The sequence below is a fragment of the Aspergillus lentulus genome (genome assembly GCF_001445615.1).
Source record: "Aspergillus lentulus DNA, contig: Alt04, strain: IFM 54703, whole genome shotgun sequence".
NCBI classification, from domain to species: Eukaryota; Fungi; Ascomycota; class Eurotiomycetes; order Eurotiales; family Aspergillaceae; genus Aspergillus; species Aspergillus lentulus.
Window position 1 is genome coordinate 4,314,816 of NW_028322122.1, and position 21,645 is coordinate 4,336,460.

General features: G+C 48.4%; 5 protein-coding genes across 5 annotated transcripts; 2 read left to right on the forward strand and 3 right to left on the reverse strand.

Moving 5' to 3' along the window:
• Window positions 1-836: 836 nt before the first annotated feature.
• Window positions 837-1,349, reverse strand: ALT_2689 (uncharacterized protein; the record flags this gene model as incomplete). The annotated part of the gene is made up of 2 exons (XM_033561806.2): window positions 837-1,110; window positions 1,162-1,349. 2 exons carry the CDS (start codon window positions 1,347-1,349, stop codon window positions 837-839), a joined length of 462 nt encoding a protein of 153 aa, XP_033417697.2.
• A 1,933-nt stretch (window positions 1,350-3,282) lies between these two features.
• On the forward strand, window positions 3,283-3,885 carry ALT_2690 (MOSC domain-containing protein; the record flags this gene model as incomplete). Its single annotated transcript, XM_033561805.2, has 1 exon — window positions 3,283-3,885. The coding sequence occupies one exon, from the start codon at window positions 3,283-3,285 to the stop codon at window positions 3,883-3,885; it is 603 nt and encodes a 200-aa protein (XP_033417696.2).
• Window positions 3,886-7,975: 4,090 nt separating this feature from the next.
• ALT_2691 (acyl-CoA thioesterase) lies at window positions 7,976-9,024 on the reverse strand (the record flags this gene model as incomplete). The annotated part of the gene is made up of 2 exons (XM_033561804.2): window positions 7,976-8,830; window positions 8,884-9,024. The coding sequence occupies 2 exons, from the start codon at window positions 9,022-9,024 to the stop codon at window positions 7,976-7,978; spliced, it is 996 nt and encodes a 331-aa protein (XP_033417695.2).
• A 1,660-nt stretch (window positions 9,025-10,684) lies between these two features.
• Window positions 10,685-17,772, reverse strand: ALT_2692 (uncharacterized protein; the record flags this gene model as incomplete). The annotated part of the gene is made up of 4 exons (XM_089599401.1): window positions 10,685-11,215; window positions 13,972-14,102; window positions 14,161-16,692; window positions 16,749-17,772. 4 exons carry the CDS (start codon window positions 17,770-17,772, stop codon window positions 10,685-10,687), a joined length of 4,218 nt encoding a protein of 1,405 aa, XP_089456547.1.
• Window positions 17,773-20,049: 2,277 nt separating this feature from the next.
• On the forward strand, window positions 20,050-21,362 carry ALT_2693 (uncharacterized protein; the record flags this gene model as incomplete). Its single annotated transcript, XM_033561801.2, has 5 exons — window positions 20,050-20,136; window positions 20,194-20,265; window positions 20,333-20,379; window positions 20,448-20,665; window positions 20,731-21,362. 5 exons carry the CDS (start codon window positions 20,050-20,052, stop codon window positions 21,360-21,362), a joined length of 1,056 nt encoding a protein of 351 aa, XP_033417692.2.
• Between the last annotated feature and the right edge of the window lie 283 nt (window positions 21,363-21,645).

Genomic DNA, 21,645 nt, shown 5'->3' on the forward strand with positions numbered 1-21,645 from the left:
CCAGGACCGCCTTGATTGATTAGCAGATTCTGTGTGTTTTGTGTCACGTTTGTAGCAGCGTGTTGAGTATAGGCAATCGCTGTAGTTCCCCGTGATGGATCCCCATAATTCAAGGGAACCTGAAGCTGTGCGCATGTGTAGTTGTCGAAGCCAGGAGTTCACTACAGATCCGTAGACGGTTCGATCTAATTCTGGGTCAATTGAAGAATTTCAGGAGCGTATTCAGTGGCAGATTGCTCACAGATGCCCAGTCGTTCACCATAGAGGGAGCCTTTTGTGAAGGTAGTGCATAGGATGGACTCAGAAGAGCAAGCAAATAAGCTAGAGTAAACCGTAGAGTCTTCATCATGCAGGACCATGAGTCAAATGCTTTGTTCAAAAACTTTTAGTATACGTCAAGTCAGGGGGTGAGGATTGTATCTATGCTCTGCTCTACGTCAGTTGCTCCCACATGAAATATGTGGCCGAGCTCTGATGCTTAGTTCATAACTCTGATCGTCAAACCTGATCCTGGCTGTGCTACTCTATAATCTTACTGTGGTTAGTGGGCTTTCTCGAAAGCTCATTTGGCCCTTATTCCTATAGGAAGCTTAAGATGAACACGGGTAGAATAAAAGACATTACAGACTACTCTTGAAGGAATTAACAGGACGCCTGAAAAAAGGTAGCGCGAATAATAAAAGGGTGAAAACCGCTTCAAGCAGTCTAATATGGTCCATCCTCTCATGGATAGCACAAATGTGTGAATGCAAAGCAAATAACCATTATATATAATAAATCCCATGGTATAATCATACTCCAGAGACATAATACAAGAGACGAACAAGCCGGTGAGCTTAGGAATCAAAAGGAGTCAAGGTAATGTCGCCGTCGTAGGCACACTCCTCAACTATCCCCTCAACAGAGTCATTGGTCGAGGTGCACGACCACTTTGTGCCCGGGGCACTGCCATTTCCATTGTCATTGAGAGTCACAGAGACTGTCTCGGTGCCCTTGACCCGCTGCACCTCCAAAGTAAAGACCGCAATGTCGTTCACACCACCCGGGAAATTAACATAGTAGGCACCGTCGTTAGTGCGAGTGCCCGCAACGGGGCTTCCAGGACGATGCCTGCCATGTCTGTTAGAGCACGTATTGAATGAAGAAGGGCGATGAATATACCAGATTACATTAGCGCTGGTGGAGTCATCGTAGTTGGGGTCTTTCAGGTTGAAGGTGATGTATCCCTGCTCGCCGGTTTGAGAGGCACCGAGGCCGCTGACAGTAATGGCTTGCTGAGTCCGTTTGGAAGGGGCAGCTATAGCAGAGCCGACAGCCAGGAGAAAAGAGCAGATGTTAGCGGCCTTCATTTTGTATGATATGGAAAGGGTGTATAAAGTGAAAAAGGTTGGTTGATAGACAGTTGTGCTGGAAAGTTTGATAATGATGGTATTCAACACTGAGGATTATCGTGCTTTTAATATCTCTCCTCGGTTCATTGTCGAAAAGGTGGCTGAATCGACTTAGTGAGTGCAATCCATTTGCTGTCTCAGTGCGAAGTATGCGAACCAAAATCTCTTAGCTATGGTTGGATGTTGGACCTCTTTTAGGCCTCCCAAGTATCCCATTCATGGAGCTCACGGGCCTCACGGCTATGTTCCCAATCCAGTGCAAACTAAGTTAGACTTTCACGAGGCTTGGTCGATGGCGAATCTGGGCGTCCAATCATGCAGTCTTTGATTGGACCTCGGAGAGGCTTATGTGAATCAGAATTTAAGCCCGAAATTAGTATTAGAGATGCTTGGTGGCTAAATATAGACACCAAAACCGGAGTGATATGAATCGCATCGTCGACTATTGCTCAACAGACCGCAACCAAAGGGAAACCGCTAAGATGGGCTGCAGAGACTGGTCGTGGGTTGGGTTTGGGTTGATCCATGCCAGTATCCATGCGGGTTGGATTGCCATATCTGATAGTCAGGTGTGTTATGCTCAGGGAAAGCAACTAGGAACCACGAGAGACTCAGAAGAAGAATCAACCTGGAACGAGCCCTCGGGTTGGACATGGTCCTCTCTGCAGACCGAGTACATATCGCGGTCTCCGTGTACATGCTGCCGGTACGAGGTCCTGCCAGACGAGAGTCACTCACGCTGCGTCTAATCTTATTCGACAAGCAATCCATGGTGTGAGAGAGCATGGCGGCCGACTAGATGTCCGCCTCGTTGGGCTCTTCAACCGACATGATCAGCTCTGGGGCGGAGACTCTATGGCGACAATGAGATGACGAAGAAGCCGACTGATTGTTCTGTTCATGGAGAATTAGGCTTCTAGAGACCCCTTCTTCGGGAACAGTGACGTTCGAATTTGCCCAAGGCCGGTTCACACAAAGTCCTGCGCTCGCAGCTCTTCACACCTGGAACATGAGATGGTAAAATGCCAAATTCACCGAATCGAACGTGGTCGGACCACAGGGCAATAGAATTAGTCGTCCAGATAGACACACCTACGAGCTATGAGCCGTCGCTGCCTAGTCAGGAAAGCCGATTAGGCACAAGGCACAAGGCGGATCAGTCACCTTCTAGAACCCCAACGGTAATGCTGTGTCCCTGCTGTGTTGCCTACTACTACTGTCATCCCTACCTAGCTAGAGATGGCTGTCTAGACGCCTTTTTGGCTGAGTCGTGATGGCACGACAGGTAACAAGCCGGCAGGTATTGGAGCAACTCTTACACCGTCTTGTAGGAGAGATCGCACGGGCGATGCACCGAAGTACCACCAAGAGCAAAACCATCCGTGCGAAAACGAACGCGAGTGCTGGTAGATTTGCGTGACGAGTACAATCAAGCCAGGAATCAAAGTGTTGGAGCCCATCGCTACAGGTACCTTATCCTCGACCGGAATCACGAGGACCCTGCGACAACGCTACTATTTAAGCATTCGGCAATTGTCCAGGTCAACCATGGTTCAGCACGACGGGTCATCGATATCAAAACCATGAATAGAGTTCAGAGTTTTGTGAAACGGTCGAGTAACCACATTCTCGTGGGCTGTTGAAGGTTAGGTACCTTATTGGAGAATGGGAACACGAGGCAGCCAGCCAATAGCAGATTCATCGTCACATGTTCTTGAATCTCATGTGAGTCATGCCACCGTGTTGTGCTTATTCTACTCTCTCCCTCACTCCATGAAATTCCGAGGAAGATAGTTTTGTGACAGGAGACTGAAATCTACAATCAACAAGCGCATCAAGTAGCTTAGGAAGGCCTGTGCAGAGCATCGCGTCGGCTTTCCATACCTCAACCATGGCAGCCCCTCAATCAACGCCACCCCACGTCCTCTCAGTGACGACCTCGGCCTCGCATAACTTCTCCAAGAACGCCGTCTCTTCCATCAAACTCGTTGCAAATCTCGGCGTGGAAGGGGACTGTCACGCCGGCGAGACCGTTCAGCACCGCTCACGGCTCCACATCAAGCCTCCACCGGCAAACCTTCGTCAAGTGCACCTTATGCCAATGGAAGTGTTGCGGGATATATGCGAAACGCTGCCGACCGAGGAGATGAAGGCACAGCTACTGGCGCCTGGTGCCCTGGGGCAGAATATCACCACCGAGGGTGTGGATCTCTTGAGCCTCGGTGCTGGGACGGAGATTCAGTTTGTTGGAGATGGTGTGGCTGCGGGCGACGAGGCGGTCATTGCCCTTACGGGGCTGAGAAATCCCTGTCCTCAAATTGACAAGTTTCAGGCTGGATTGAAGGACCGGTTCCTGGTTCGTGACGAAGAGCGTCACATTGTCAGGCGGTTGGCGGGCGTCATGGCTACAGTGAAGAAGGGAGGAGTTGTGCAGCCTGGAATGAGACTGATTATTGACAAGCCTCCCCAGCATATCCCGTTAGATGTTGTTTGATGCAAGGCTACTATCTAATCTAGGCCTGGATGCTACTCTACAACTGAACTCGAAATGTGTGAGGTATTCTCCGTTTCGTACAGGCATCTATCCGCTCGACTAGACTAAGCTGCTCTCCCACGCCTTCTTAGATGATTTATAACAAAGAATAAGGGGACCTGAAATTAAAGAATACGTGAACGACTGCCTGCCGACCTGTCGTCCGTCCTCTTGAAGATTGGACGGCTCCGGTCTCAGATTACCTGGGCGGAAAGCTCGGCTGAGAAGGCAAATTATTTCTTGAATCTAATATCAATTCTGGTATTGGTGAAATCCTGTTATCTGCTTTGAACTCTCCGTGTTGTGTACCAGAATCATGCAATCACACGACTGAGATCAATACTCTCTTTGCCGGCTATTACCAATATCATACTTGCGACAATTCCCAATTCTCGATAGCTGAACGGCTGAATAATATGGGTCCCTGGCTTGGTCTAGATCGGAGATAATTCCTCTTGCTCAGAATAAAACTGGCTTTGATAGCCGACACGATGTGGATTGTGGTACTGTGCGAACAACTGTTCGCTTATTTGTTGGACTTGACATACCCAGCCAATGACCCCTATATCAGAACTTTCCAACCCCATATACATATATGTAGCTATAGGGAATACCATAAGTATGAGAGCCAGACCGGTTCTTCGGGAGCGATGGACACGCCAATCTGGCCATATGAATGAGATCTTAAACAGTAACTCTAGCGGGATGTGTTGCCGAACCGAGCCGCACTCGGCATTATGGAAAGCGCTTCATGAGCAATTCCGAGATCACATATGTTTCTTCAGTATATTATATTTTCATCTACGCCTGTCTGGAGGCCAGACTTTGAACAATCTGCAAAGCTCGTCACAATATGGCCCTCTTTTCTCGCTCGATTCCCTCTGGGGGGTATTTTATCTGTGCTATGCCTAGGGACAAGATATACTTTCTTATTTTTGAGTCTCCGCCAGAGAATTGCCTTTCATTGTCCTTCATAGAAACCTTCCGGAGTTGTCTCAAAACGATCGAAGAAAGTTACCCGCCTGGTGTCCTTGTAACGGCAAGCAGAAACCCACATGTATATTGCGGAGACCTTCCCTTGAAACCCAGTGAGCGACAGGAGCGCCAAGCGGGGCAACTATTGAAGCAGGTTCTACTGTAAGCATTTGAGCGGAACCATTTGGTGGGAGTCTTCCATCTCACCGGAGCAGGCGGGCGAACTAATAGGGGGACTAGATATCCCATGCCTACAATTGCATTTATCACTGGGCATGCGGTTGGAATCGGATTTCTTCTTGCACTTTGTCATGACTTTCGCATTCAGGACAGGGCTGACTCTTCGCTGGGCATATGTCAAGGACCGTTCGCTGTGGATCTTGCTCCTCGACTAAACCTTTTGAAAGCCGTCTTACCGTGCTCTACGGTAGGTTCATCCCGGCTCACTAACGGAAAGCCTTTGTATGCCCGCGAGGCTATTAAGCGTGGGCTGGTTGACAGAATCGGGAATGTCAATGAGATATTCAAGTTCATCACGGATCAGGAATTACTGAGGGTTACAAATGTCCCGGCCTACCGTGAAAGCAAAATAAGGTCGAGCCGCAAGGCAATCCGTGCATTGGACTCAATGGAGGAGCAAAATTATTCGACAGATCGTACGGGCAATGGCCAGCCGGACGCTGGTTCGACCAAACGGGAACGCTCCCACCCAAGACAGCCCAAGATCTAACCAATGAGGATAGTTATGTCCGGATGCAAGTTGGTTATATCTAGTATACATGATCTACCTGAACATGAAACATCTGGCTGTGGAAAATACCCAGCGCTGTCAACGGTGAGAGGGGCAGGGTATAACGGTAAGAGTCAGTTCCGTTCTCAAGAGACTTCCCGAGTCTGACATATTGATGAAGAATCTGTACAATATTTCCTGGATCACAGTCAAGGCCAGGCTGGTCAAAATATAGAGTTTCTGTACGACCTCTGCTATCTGGTTCAATCGACTGCGCCGTATCTTCAGCAGGGTTCGCTTTCCTTTCCCTATATACCTCGTGACTCAGGACTCCAGAAACCATAGAACGTACAACGATGCGACTGCGGGGAAGAAAGATATGTTTCGGCGTAGGTCTCCTAAACGGCGTATGCCTCGGCTGTTCTGCCACAAGAATCGAATCACTATTTGCCTGCTGTTGAAGCCTGGCACGAGCTTTTTTCATGACCTCAGAGAATCGATCATTTGACGTAGCAGTTTGCAAAAGCTCCACCACAGGCGTAGCAATAGGCCAGACCAAGGACAGTTCTCGCAGAAGTTGGATCAGCGTGTCCATACTCCTTCCTAACGTGTACAATAGTAACGGAGACCGGCTTGTTAGCCGGACCTTGAAGGACACGTACGAGAGAAGTGCATGCCAAATACTAATTTGTGGATCAGTCATCTAGTCATAAGTAGTCGAGGGTCTAGATCCGTGATCGAGTGACTCACACAAATGTTGGAGTGTATTGCAGTTGCCGATAAGAGTGTAGTGTCTCGAGTACAGACACAATCATAGTCGCAGCGTTCAAGCAAGATATTTCAGACTCTTCTGACATCTCTGGGAGACATGGCAGCTGAATGCTACATATAGCAGCGCTACAGAGGACCAGTCAACTCGAGCCGCCGCGAATATGCATGCAAGAGAACCTACTAGTAGCTCGAGCAGAGAAGAGATGGCAGGAACTTATGACAGGAGGGTCTCCAGTGCATTATTGAAGGACAAGAGATGTACCATGCATGTAACTCTTGCGCTGTGTGGCGGATCTGACCCTCGAGCGTAGGACTTGAAGAATTTACTTGCGATGGGATTTTGTCCAGAATACGCCATAGGTTCAGGTATTCTATGAAAAAGAGAGCATTTTCGTCTGCATCGACATGGAGCCTATCAGAGCAGTCAATTCCTCCCTCGAAGTCCTGTAGAGTTAGCGATTCAATGGTACAATCGTCCAAGTCTACATGCGTTGGCCGGCCAAAAGCTGCTGCTACGGCACGATCACGCGTATAGAGCGCCCACCATATGCGTCTTAGCAGCCTTTGTGTTGACCGACTATAAGATGCAATTCTCTCACTGCCCAAATATCATAAATTCAGTAAGATGCAGACACTAGGTAGGAACCGCTTGAGAGTTTCTAACCTAAGGTGCAGCCCTTGGGCCTGGGCTAGAGCAATACTCAAACGGCTCCAGTAGAATAGACCATTCTCAGTGATATCTGGCACAAGCTGTTAGCTAACCAAACAGAAAGGCCCCAGTGTGCCTAAGTACCTTCGGGCCCCTCCCAGTATAGGCCTAGCAATAGCGTTGACTGGATGAGCGGGATTGGATCTTGTTCGTAGCCTGCATCGTACAAGGCTTTTGCCTTCTTGTAGAAACTCCGTGGAGACAACCCCCCAGTGTCCTGACTTCCAGATGAACAAGGCCTTGAAGCGACGGTGAACATGGCATGTAGCAAGAGAAGTGAAGGAGGCGAGATTGGATCCTGGTAGTGGCATAGGAAATCGAGCCGGTCTATGATGGGTACGATGGGCGCAACCCAGGTGAAAAAGTCTCCACAAGGGTATCACACATTGACCTATCCGAAAGGTCAAAGACGCCTCGCTGCTCCAGGATATTTTGCTCCTGGGGGTCAAGATGACGAGCCAGATTCGATGGATACATGACGCCTGGTAGTTGGGCTAATTAATGACGAAGACCAAAGGTTCTACAGTGAGCAGCGATGATCACCACCTTTAGTACGATGGGGGACGGAAATCATTATATTTGTGGGACAAGGGCTGACCCCCACAAGCGTGGATACTGCACCAATGACTCCTCAATTACAGCTTTGAGTGGCGACCCTGACCGTAGGTTCATTCTTCTTTGTCTCTGCCAAATGGTACGGAGCATTAGTTTCTGGATTGTATTTGCTTTTATTCTGCATACTAAGACGTAAAAAAGTTTCATGATTCCGCGTCAAGACCTTATCCTGGTCATGCAATACACAAAGCGGGAGGCATCCCCCTAGTTGGCCGACACTGGTAATCATAACTGCTCTAAGACCCCTACTCCTAGGCTCTTGGAAATCGTTTCCATGGGAGCGAGATGTCTCCAACATGATTTATAGCTAGTACCCCGTTGATCAACTCATCTGGCTTGAGTAGTTCTTCGTGGAGGGGGTCCAATTGGTTCCAGGATTCAGCGTATATCATACCCTTGAGGCGTTCCGACTCAATGTCTTCAGGAACGCCCGAGTCGCTTGTACGTCCTTGAACATCGGTAGGTCGAACCCCGCGTTTCTCTTCTCCCTTCTTATCCTGTCCCAGGAGGCCGGAAGCTCTCAAAATTCGTTCCGGAGAGATAGTGAGCCTCCCTTTCTTAAACACATATTTGGAAATCGATGTAGCAAAAATAACCGGTTGGCTAGAGCCGCATTTGGATTCTCCGATGGAGCTCTTCGAGTCAAGGCGCGTGGATTTCTCGGTTAAATAGCCTGCCGGTTTCACTGAGCCTTTCTGGACGAAATGGGTCACAATATAGAGCCATTTTCGATCCCACGTAAGAATCCTGGACCACACCTCGTACTCCTGGAAGATCCGGATCTCTTTCTTGAAGCTAGTGGTGACTGACCCGATAATAGCAGCCAACATGCCCTTCTTTCCCTCGGCGGCTAGTTCGCGGTCAACCGTGACCAACCCGTCATAACAGAGGGCGGAGAGAAGATATGATCGGCTCGCATCTAAGTCAGTGAAGTATGTACTGTTTGACTTGTGCAGGTTGTAGTCGCATTCAAATAAGGGAGCGTAGGTGCTGGTGATCGAGGGCAGGAACACCGTCGGCGTCTTGGAGTCAGGGATCACCGCTGACTGAGGGCCAGAGCGAAGTCTTCGCCACGCGGCTCTCACCAGGGGCCTAAAGATGCGATACTAGCACGCAGTCAATAGCTGTGATTCTCAATGTCCTAGGGAAGGCGACCTACATGCCACACGAAAGGGAGGCATTTGACATTCATCGCCAGCAAAACGATGGTCGCGACTTTCCATAAATTGATTGACGCTAAAATTTCAGGCAGGGAGGTATCAAACAAGCCCATCATGACTTGGTGCGTCTCGCCGTGCATTGTGTGAGAGGTAGGACGATAATGTTGATTTTTCGGCGGATTGCCTTCCACTCGAGTAACAAAACATATGGCATGAGAAAGGACTAATGCTTATAGATTATACAGTTTGCCGAAGACCGTTAGGCTCTCAGCGCGTTACCTGCTCCATACCAAGCTCGCGGTCTGACACTATCTGCGTTCCCGGTTCAAGCAACAACTTTTGCGCCAGCTTACGCCCATCTACGTTGTAGGCTTGTAGCCGAGCCGAGTTCGGCTTAGATTTACGGGGAATTGACCCGGCTCGGCTAGCCAATGCGGCTACGACATGTGAATGTGATCCGATCTTTGATCATCCATGGGGACCCGATTGTGCTAGTTCCGACCTAGACACTATGCATGTTAGCTGAGTATTGGGATGAAGACGATCTGTGTTTTGTCCCTGACGCAAATGTTTGATTTATGTGTACAATTCTATCAAGATGCATAATAATGTACCTGGTGGCGACTAATTGGGGACTTACCGGTCACCTCAACAGCTTTTGCGGTCAAGTACTGCGTAAGTTCCTCTACTATTCTCCTTGGGCGGATTCTGGTTCTGACGATCGTCCACGCCGAACCAGCACGCTGAAAACGCTGAAAAACCTCCCCTGTACACTCATAGTTCATATTCTCTCAGTTTTCATGATGGTATTTTCAAGGTCGATACGTTAGCGAATGCTTGAGAACTACGTTACCCTTAAAAGGTCTAATGAAGCTATCTACACCTCCCTACTTATAGAGGTGTATTAGATATTAATGATCTACTATCTGCTGGGTGGGCAAGATCCCCAGTTGGGAAATTTTTAGGTGGCGTACGGTCGAGGATACTGAAGGGCAATGCTGGTATATTACATACAGAAGGAGTGCACCAAGGATAGGTTTACTGATAAAACCGGGCCACAATGTCTTGACACGCCGCGGTTCTCGCTTGGACAGCCAATGCATGGCGGCAGGCCTGAACAGCTCAAGTTTGTTCTTTTAATGTCATCAAGCAGGGAAGTCACTTGTGTTTAGCGTGATGGCAATTCCCAAATGATGCATCTCTGGCGACATTTAGTTGGGAGAAACAGTATTTCGCAGAGTAGAAGTCAATACAGATGGAGCCGACCCGAATTTCCCCAGATACCCTCGGTTTAGGCTCGCCTCGGAGAGTATATGTGATGCACCACAAGCTCGCACCGAGGATTGGTCTCCCTTCTCCATCGCGAACTGCTTAGTCTAACTCCAACGCTTCTGATGTGAACGGGGAAAAGATAATTGAATGATACATCAACTGCGGTTCGCTGCAAGTGAATCACTAATGTACAGTTGCATGCAGTATCGCCATACAGTTTCCATGCCTTTTCATATCTGGGGAGAACCGAGCATCTCTGATAGCTCTTGATCATATCATGCATTCTCTGGGACGGCGGCCATCCCGTATTCAGTCACCTCGCATAAGCTTGATCGATCACCTTTCGGAAGCGAGTAAATATTGTCTTTCTCACAAGCTTTTGGGCCGCGGACAAGAACCCCTGGCCTGAGTGTTACTAGATGCCGGATACCGAGAGCAATGTGCGACGTAACTTACGTTCTCTGTAGTCCACTCATCATCGCAGATGACAACGGCGCAGACGATTTCAAAACTCTTCAGGTCACTAGCCTAACCGACTTCCTGTAGCTGTTGCACCACTAGTGAGCGCGGCTTGCTTGTGGGTTGTTCCAGGGTAAGCTTCCGCAACACAAGCCGATGGGGTACGATGATAGCGATCGGTTGTCGTTGATTTGAGGCCGCATAGACGCACACGTTCTGCACCACGGCTGCGGATCGGTAGATTGACTCGAGTTTTTCCAAGACAATGTATTCACCGTTGAGAGATTTCACTAGATTTTTCTTGGGGTCAATGATTCTCAGGTGCTCGTTCCGGTCCCACTCTCCAATATCGCCAGTTCGGAACCACTGATCTGTTGTGAAAGCTTCCTTGGTCTCCAGCTCGTTTTTGTAATACCCAGTTGCCACACTTGGGCCGCGAATCAGGATCTCTCCTTGAGGAGGATCGTGTTTCGTTGAATAGCCACTTTCAGGGACGTCCACTAGCTTGATTTCGACAGAAGCCGGAAGCCCGCCAACCGCATTCGGATCCCATGCTAACAGATCATTGATCGCACCCGTACCGCATGTCTCTGTCAGTCCCTACCTATTTATCAAAGGAGCAGTCGCCAAGGAGAGAAATATCTGAGTGTCCTTGGAGATTGGCCCGCCACCGTTCATTATGATTCTCAGTCGCCCACCAGCGGCCTCTTTCACCGTGTTGAAGATCACGGAGTCGAAGGAGACTAATGCCAGGAAAAGAATGGTCCAGGAGCCAGGATCTCATGCGGAGAGATCCCCAGAAGAGGCAATTGCTGAGCCAACTTTTGGCGGCGACAACCCCAGTAATTCCCTTCTTGATTGATTCCCACATGGCAGGTACGCCGACGAGACTCGTGGGTCGGACCTCGCAAATATCTCCCTTGCAATTCAAGACTGAAGCGTTAGAGAGCGTTCTAGGGCTACCGTGTCCCATAGTGCAACCCCAGTACTGGCACATATTCTCAAAGACGAACTCGATAATGTGTGCCTGGGGGAGATACGTCAATATTGCGTCCTTTGGACTAATGTGTTTCCCCACGACTGCGTCCATACTCGCGACTGCCAAAGAAAATAAACAAAGCTATGGTAAGCAGGATCTGAAGCATGGAGAGAATCACTAAAGCTTACCTGCTGCCACTATCATACCGTGTGTTAAGCACACGCCCTTCGGCGGACCCATTGACCCTGAGGTGTACATTATACAACATAGGTCATCTTTGCCCGGTGGTGTAGGCTCAGTGGGACACACAGTTCCTGACCTGCGGAGCTCGTCGAAGCCGATGACCATAATATGCGGAAAATCAGATTGTATCTGCTTCAAGGTTTCGCTGTATAGCTTTGTCGCAGTGTTGTTATATATGATGTGGCGCAAAGATTGGGCATGGCTCAAGACTCTTATCAAGGATGGCATGAGCTGAGAGTCTATAAAGATTGCCGTGCTCTCAGTTTCATTGATTGAATGCTGTAGTCCTTGTTCACCTAAGAATCATACGCAGTTACAACAACAATCGAGTGCGATGCGGCTCCTTTGTTTCTCTATTTAGTGAATTTTTGTATTGTATGTTGATTTGGTGGTATCTCACCGTGTGACATTGCTAACCAATGCAGACTGCGCCATAAGTAGGAGATCTTGAATCTGCTCACCTGAGCTGTAAGCACGGAGGCGATGGCCTTACCTAGTTGCACCATAGAGATGGATTTTGCTGCCCTTTCCGAGACCGAGCTTCCTCAATCCACGACCCAGATCAAGGGCAAGGCAATCGTACTCCAAGAATGACAAGTATGTATATCCACTGAGCTCATAGCGCGTCCAAATTTTCGGCATGGTTTTCTCAACACCGTCAACCATCCTTCCGACCACAGATCTCTCGTCGTAGCTCCCTATAATCCGGCGAGTACCTGCAGCTTTTGCAGGTGAAAATCTTCGCGCAGCCCAGCGGAAGATGTCATACGTTGTTTCCACGTCATCTGTAGGGGCGGAAAGTAAACACATTTGCTGCTGTAGGGGAGCGACGAGGACGTGCTTCACACGCATTATCGATGCCATCTGGAACTTCCACAGTAAACGGTGGCCTCTTTGTCATGCGAGGGTAGAAAGTGGAAGTTAGGTCAGGCATTATGTAGCCTATGGTCGCTCCACGGTTTTACGCCCGCAGGTAGCAACTAGAAAACAATATAGCGGTGGGCACTGGCTCAAAATAGTTAGAATAATTCAAATTGTCCAGGAGAAACGATAAACATGCAGCTAGAAAAATTTCGTAGACTTCAATAGCAACATCATTGTTGCCTTATAATGCTCGCTGCATATACCTGTATTGCTAACGTGCTAGGGAGAAGTTCTTGCCAAACCGAATTCGGCTCGGACAAGGCGCAAGTCCAGACGTAACCGATAATCATTTTGCACTGCTGTTGCAAGCTCAGTAAACACTTCTAGGATATTTAATGTTTCTCGACAAAGCCCTTACTTATCTCGAGACCACGTGCACCAGAATCTCACTAAGTTCCGTTTCATGCTGACGTGTAGAGCCGGAATGGCTGACCATACAGACTAATTGAGTAGCTAGACCATTACGCTCTATCCTTTTCATCACTCTTGATCTAGTGTAGAATTGGGTATCGAACATCCCTCGCTGCACAAGTAACCTTGTGCTTCCTCGACTCAGAAGTGAAATTAATTGCAAAATCAAAACACAGAACACCGGAGCCGAACAATCACAGAATTCCAGTGATCCAGCTGTACTCCTTGGCCCGTAGACAATAATATGCCCCCATAAGGTTCGTGGCTAGAAGCATCCGGTCGTTTAAATTATGATACCCCTAAATCTATGAAGAGCGATGTGAGTCAAGTCCCACTATTGAGTGAGGCTCGAAATATGCTCTCTGCCACGCGGCGATGTCAGCCAATGTTATATCATATTTTCCGCCGTCATATCCTGGAGCTTAAATATCCGCAAAGGCGCTGGAATCGGTCAGCCTGTGATCGCGATATTCAAGCGCTGGTGCGATACAAATACTGGGACAATACGTACTTGGACGCTGAACGGCTTCTGCTCCTGCATGGACATGGATCCCCCCCGAGTCGACATACTCCTTTGTGGTGACTCTGCTGTGTGAGGCAGCACAGAGATCACTCGAATGCGGTAACAGCCTGGCTGTGCAATGCTCAGAGAGCTGAACTTGGCAAGGGACGCCTGACGTGGCCCACTGCTGCGTATTTAATGCATAATTAATCCACTGCAAGGATATATGCTCAGTGCTCTTTCGGCCACCTAGTTTAAGGAGCTCCAAAAGTTCCGAGCTCAATTGTCCGAGCCCACAGAGGGGAAACCTGGAACGTAATCGCTCTCATAACGAGTTCGCTTTCTGGCATTATCCTCTGGGTCTGCTTCCGCCTCAGAACTGACCCCATTAGGAGTTTCAGATAGACGACGTTTTTGTACTCCCGGAGCTGTTAAGGAAAGCATCCCAGTCAATCCAGCATTGTTGTTGCAAATTAAAATCTGCACCTTTAGCGATAAGCTGCTTTGCTACCACCTCATGGCTCTTCGATAAGGCATGTAATAGTGGAGTCCATCCCTGGTTATCAGGGAGATTGACATCTGCTCCTCTGTCAATAAGGAGATTCACCATGGTCTTATAGTCGCGCAGTGACGCGTGTGATAGTGGAGTCCATCCATCTTTATCACAGATGTTGACATCTGCTCCCATGTCAATGAGTAGCTTTGCTACCTCCTCATGGCCACATATTGAGGCTCGTATGAGTGGAGTCCATCCCTGGTCATTACAAACATTGACATATGCTCCCTTGTCAATAAGCAGCTTTGCTACCTCCTGATAGCCGTATGTTGAGGCGTGTGATAGTGGAGTCGATCCATCAGTATCACAGACATTGATATCTGCTCCCATGTTAATAAGTAGCTTTGCTACCTCCTGATAACCCTTTCCTATGGCGTAGTAGAGCGGAGTCCAACAATAATATTTGCCAGCATTAACATCTGCTCCCTTATTAATGAGCAGCTTTGCTACCTCCTCATGACCCTCCTCTACGGCATGCAAGAGTGGGGTCCTTCCATAATTGCCAGCATTGACATCTGCTCCCCTGTTAATGAGCAGCTCCGCCACCGCCTCATGCCCGTTCCCTGAGGCCCGCGAAAGTGGTGTTCTGCCCGTCGCATCCTTGTCATCAACGGACGTCTCCGTCTGGAGGAGCTGCTTGATAATGTTTATTCGACCCTCCTGCGCAGCCCAGGATAGTGGTGTTCGTTTGGCGTATTGTTTCAAGTCTTTCCTGTAGGTCAGACCATCTGTATCAACTTCACTGCACGCACTTGACGGCGATTGCAGAACAGCAGCAACAACGTCTTTGTTACCGTTTGCCAAAGCGGCAAACAGCGGGTATCCGTATCTCTCTCCGGAAACATGAATATGCGGATCCTTTTTGAGTCTCGTGCGGATGAGCTCAGGGTATCCTTTGTCTGCGAGAATGTAGAAGAGACTCGCGTCTGAGCTGTATCCACGAATTTTGAACTTTTCGAAAAGATTGTTGACCTTGACCCAGTGGGATATGGGAAAAGAAGATAAGAACTCGTCTTGAGGAACTGCTCTGGCCGCAGCGTTGGCGTGATAGAGAACATGCTGACTGGCATACCCCAAAAATGGGTACTCATTTGAAATGCCTGATTGCAGCTCATGTCTGTGTGACAACACCTTACTCACAGACGCACGCACTGAGGTATGATCCAAGTATGAGTCGCAACATTTCTTAAGAGTCTCATGGCTTGAACTCTCCCAATCAAACCCAAGCTCAGGCCACAATTCATGTAGACCCCTTTCTTTGACGAGGAAGTCTCGGACGGATTCATGTATGAATTGAACAGTTGGCTGCTTAGATTTTGTGACCTCAGCAAGTCCTTTTGAGTTGCTGATAACACATCTGTTAAATCTGTTAAGGCTGTCTGAGACACCTGGGACGCCGACATCAGGGATTTGCTCATCAGCCTGGTCTTCTAGTGCCAATCCAGACCAGAGAGCATGGTAGAACTCCTGCGGTTGCAATGGCCGTTTTGCAAGGAGAATCCAAAGGATGCAAAGACGGAGACCCGCCATATTCTCCTTGTCGCGTCTCAGGATGTCCTTGAACAGCTCGCTCAAATCACCAGGTATTTCCGCTAGTCGCTTTCTCAAAGCCAGTCCATTATGCCGATATTCCTTGTTCAGGATACTAACGACTAGCACAACCCACATGAAAACACCCGCAGCTTTCCTGAGAAGTTGAGTCTGCAGGTCTTCGAGAAGTACAGGGTCTTCGATTTGAAGGCGGCTAGCGACGTAGGTTGCCAGGTCTTCGCCATGACCTGACTGGTCCTCCAGTGTAAGTCGGACTCCTCGTTGAATAGCTATGTAGGGATAGTGTCGACTGGAGAAACAGATCTGGAGTAGAACACCTTTATTTGTGCATTGTTCTGCCAGCTCCTCAAAGTATTGAACCATGTCCACAACTTGTTGTTCGTCACACTCATCGAGAGCATCGACGAAGCACGTAAAGGAGCGTTGACCGAGGGCGGAAACTGCGCTGCGAAAGAGGTCCTTAAGGACGTCCAAGGAAGGGCATCCATTCTGACTCTGAGAATCAATGTCAGGATCATCTAAAACCGCCTGGAGATCAGGGTACCCTTCAAGCAGCTGGAGCAGCAATGACCGGTACATCCCTGCGACTGACTTTTCCAGACGCTCGCCTCGAGCGTTGAAGAAAAAGGAAGCAGTGATAGCATGCTTGTTGCGGGATTTGCTTTTCATACTCGAGTATGCAAACTTCATGATTGTCGACTTGCCCGCGCCAGGCTTGCCACTGATCCACAGAAAGCCATGATGTTGCGTTAGGTTTTCAGGAGTAAGCCATGCTTGGTAGTCAGGGTGGCTGAGAAACCATCGGCATGTTTTGGCGAGGGCGATTCTGACAGTTGATTTCCGAGAATCCATTTGCTCAAACCTAAGGGAATCCAGCAAGCGCTGCCGGTGTTCGTGCAATGAACATTCATCTGCACATCAGATGTGAGCAGCAATGACTCTTCCCAAACCTACTAAGTTAACTTACAAGGATTTGGCGTGCAGGTAACTTTTGCATGCCCTTTGGCCACCGGTAGGTCCTCGAGTAATTCCCTGGCGTATGCGGCCGCGGTTGCTGCAGCATACCTCTGCCATTCCTTGCTCTTGTGAGAATCTGAGTAATCACATATTCCCCGAATTGGGAGACAAGGGAGAATGTCCATCAGACCAGCAGCCTCCATTTCAAAACATATGATATCCAATTCTCGAGCAATGTTGTCCCGGGTAGTGCCGCTTCTTATGACTTGGTTCCCTGAGGCGATCGCGCCGTAATGAATCATTATGCTGTCCGACATCCGTCTGCTTCGTGGAACCAGCTTCAACTGGTCACACCCATCACAGCTGGCCGTTGTAGACTCATGCTCATATGTCGCGTGGAACAGTCGGTCCGGGGAGCTTGGGCGACCGTATTCAGGGTGTCTTCCAAGCATCAGCCGTAGGATGGATGGGACTCGACTGGGGTTCAGCTCATGTCTCGAACGGAGGGCGGACACAGCTGTCCCAAGCGAATGGTGAGGAATCCTAGGGATCGCCGTTCGTCGGAGCTCTCCATTTCCAACGACTTTCCCAAGATCATATTGCATCACCCTTGTTCCAACAACAACATCACCTAAGCGCACATCAGCCTTGCTCGGCACGCCGCCACCAATCCCGACCAGCAAGCCGACGCGGATAGCGGGGAAGGTTCGCTTCATATTCGTCATGACGTTCGCCGCGTTGTTCGTTCCATATTGGGCTGCTGGCAAGCACGCAATGACGACATTGTGTTGCTTGATGCTGCCCAGTACATAGGTGTTGCTGTCCTCTACATGCCTGGGTAGAGCTTCATGGACCTCATCCAGCATGGCCCGAGCTGCTGCCATCTCTATGTACAGCGCACAGATCCAGGCGATGGTATATTGATCGTGCCGTTGGGTGGATGACCTGTCATAGTGGACAGTCTTTTGTCGCTTTGGAGGTTGACACAATCTTGTCTCAGTATCGTCTTCATTCCGAACACTTCTTGCATCCATCTCGGCGAGACGTTCATCGGGCTATGGCTGACAGGCACGATTTTACTCGGCGGGAAAACACGGTATGAGTAGGTGTTGCTGGATGGAAGAAACGTGTCTGCCAAAACGCGATTATGGCAAGTACTCTCAGGGGAGGCTTGTTTGCATTTGGTAGGAAGAAGAGTTGAGGGATGTCCAATGCGCATCAGGCTGACCATGCATGCACAGGCAGCACAGCCACCGCAGTTGAGTGCACAGCCTCTAAACTGCTGAAAAGAAGGCTGGCACCTCAAGAGTAACCATTTTCTTTTTACTATCAGTTAGAAAAAGGTGCGAATAACATCACAGCAGGTAATTTGCTAACCATGACATTCATATAATCAGAGATAAATTTCCGGCCCCTGTACTAGTACAAAACCTTCCCACTCATCCATTGCTATATCTCTCCTCTAGTATCATCTCTTGAGTCTCCCTATAGTCTCTCAAGGTTCCCTAATTTGTTTCTCTCGTTACCTCATTGATTAATATTGAACTAATCAATTTGCGCCGGTTTCATCTCTTTCATAGGTGCGCTATATGATATATAGAAAACTCTGACATCAATTTTTGCTTACATGTTGCGAAGCTCAGAAGGTGTGCTTTCCACACGGAAGACACTGATTACCTCTCATCCTCGATCCCAGCCACCACGACCCAAGGATATGGCAGCATGCTGTTCTTCACATATCCACTCGGTCCTAATCGGCCCTAGCGAGACCACACCTAAGAAAGACAGTTGGTTCTCCAGTTCCCCAGAGATGTAGTCAAATACACTTCAGCTTTCTCCGCGTATTAGCAATGTGCGCGGAGCTACAGTGCAAAGCTCATTAGCCAATAGCCACTAGTAAAACTTACATTTCCACTATACAACTAAAATTCCTAGGGAGGCCTATAATGCTCCCAAAACAGTAGTTTTCAACTTCTCTATCTATTATTTCTTGGCTGAAATAGCAGTTTGAAGCTATACAGAACTAGAGTTACATTTAGTCCAAGTTCAGTTCCAAGTTCCAACCTCTAAGAACTGTCACTGATCCATTGTGAAGTAACAGCAACCCTGAACTAGTCATTAGTTAATATTTAGTCCCACAAGACTTTTATGCCTCATTGTATACTATACTAGGCGCAGTATGTCCAGTGAACAAATAGGAGCGATGCACTGCAGGCCATCATGTAGGTGAATCAGCATTCTGATTGTGGCTTGGCATCAACTGAGCTCGATCTCAACTTTTGCAGCAGCCTTGGGCACGACATGGAGTGGACCATTATTCACCGACTTAATATCTTATAATTAATAGAGAAATCTTAAGCTCCAGCTACACAGACCTTGTATTGTCTCAATAAATGGGATAAACAGAACATGCCAAACTTAAACACGACCTCTTCAACACTAGAAGCCAAGGAATGGGTTAAAGATGGCAGGTTGTTTTCACCGGCGCGGTGCTATCCTTCGACTGCTTCCTGGGCTGTGGAGCCGTGGAAGTTTGTGAATGTGGACTTTTCATCGGAGAGGAGAAAAGCCAGCTAACGGAAATAAGCAGGCTTAGCCAGGTTGTCTCCACGCCTAGAGGGTCGATCAGGCGAAAGTCTTTCGAATGTGGATTGGCTTGAGTTCCAAGGACATGCAGTCTATTGGACAAAAGCTTTTCCTACCAAATAGTGACAGGTTGTTCGATTTGAACATGAGAGAAAGGACGCCACCTTGAACATTAGTTAGTGATAGGCAGATGGCAACGGGCGTCTCCAGAGGCAGATGTAGTCGTGTGATCTTCTTCTGCTTTTCTTCGTTCCTCCAAGCTTGATACCAACCGCCATTTTGGATTGTGCTGATATGCTTTCCATCAGTCCGTATCATAAGCAAGGCAACCTTTGGCGCTTTCTTAAAGATCTGAATGGCTTAAAAAAAGCAATAGTATGTCATGTGTATATACTCTTGCTTTTTCTTGCCTGGTGTCTCACTGCCAGTATCTGGCCTTTTGTCGAATCCGACTACCCCGGACCGATGTTACCGGACAATAACTGCAAGCCCCATGCCAATGTATTGCTCTCTTCGTCTTGGTTTTTACCCAGCCTTGCCAGGAGGACGCGTCACTTATTGATTGGCCCGGAGCCCATACCTGCCGGATGCAGCTGCAGAATTTTTGTTTATAAGGACAGGAATATTCGCCTCAAGGAAGAGTCTGGTGGAGAAGATCGTAGGTATCGAGCTGTTTACAACCCTTGTGGATTTTTCCCGACCCAACTGATTAACATCCCACGGAAATGGAGTCGACGGTCCAGTCCAATGCACTGCAAAATATTCACTACAATCCAAGGCCTTGTACATTTACAGAGCTTCGACTTTTCCAGGTATGTTCTATCCAATCAAGCTATTATTCTCAATTTTCATTCAGGGACGGTTCACAGTCCGGACGGAGCGAATTTCATGAAGGCACTATCACAGGTGAAGAAATTGTTAATGGTTGGTTTGACCAAAGGGTATGTTTCTTATTGCCACTAATATGACTTCTCATTCTAACTTCTCCCTTCGCCCTCGCTTGAGCAGGGTGACCTTGCGCGTCTGCCAAACCTCATTGGTACCGTGAAGTGGATGTATGACCCAAATATCCAGAATCTCACATACCAGCTCATTCAGCACTTAATAACACCAACCGCTCTAGCTTCGCGAGTACAATTTCAGCCGCTCCCGATACCCATGGGGATATTCTGTCTTCGAATGAAGTACTGGAACTCGCCATCAGCGAGGAAATCTTCACCATACTTGAACAACGCTATAAGTTTGGTGGCGTGATAGATGCCTGGGAGCATCGCGCCTCGGCTGGATTTGAGACACGGCACATCGAATATGATGAGGTTACTGGAGAAGTCAAATCCATCAGTGAGTTAAACACTCCAATTACCTGGAAACTGGTGCTCAGATCCACACCTTGTCTATCCTTGCAGCTTTAATCGTTTCTATTCGACTCACAACTAGCTTCGCCTCCATTTTCGCCATCAACCATGAATTCAACAGCAAGACTAGTTTGATCCTGGGATTGCGAACTAGTCCTGGCGATCAAGTCATTATCCGGAAGGCCCAGGAATCTCACAAAGATATGATCGGGCAACCTCTTTTCGTTCCTACTGTCTTGCTCGAAGCAAGCCTAGCTGCGAACCTACGCTACGTTGAAAAGATTCGCCGCGAATTGGGAACGATTGAAAGAGCAACCGGGTACCATGGATGGCTAGAGATTCCTGGAACAGAAGCCCTTACACTCAATGACGAGCTTTCGAAACTGGCACACACGACGAAACAACAAGTGTCAATTTCCCTTCGTCGCCTGAGTTTCCTTCAGTGCTATCTCAAGTCCATCCAGGAGACACGTAACCAATTAGGGCATACAATCAGCAGGTCTTTCACCCAGGTTGCCCGCTCTATCAACCAATACGAGCAATGGCTTCATAATATCGTGTTGTTACTGGCGCAGCGCGAAACTGATCTGGCCTACTATGAGCAGCGGGCCGAGAATCAGATAACTGTGGTAAGTTATGCAAAGACAAGGTGGAATCGCTTTGCTCCTGATCATCTGCCATAGATTCACACCCTTTTATTTCAAAGGGATGGCTTGCTGGCTTTATCAGTTGCTAAACGATCACAAGAAATTGCTGAAGGGGCAAAGCGTGACAGCTCTGTATTAAAGTCACTCAACATACTTACATTTCTATTTTTCCCGCCAACGTACATTGCGGTAAGCTTCCTTCCGTTAATATATTGCAACTTGACAATATATACTAATTACTAGTGGTTATAGGCCCTATTTGCCCTTCCTCATTTTTCTGGGGTGCCACTGTATACTTACTGGGTGACGGCTATTTCAC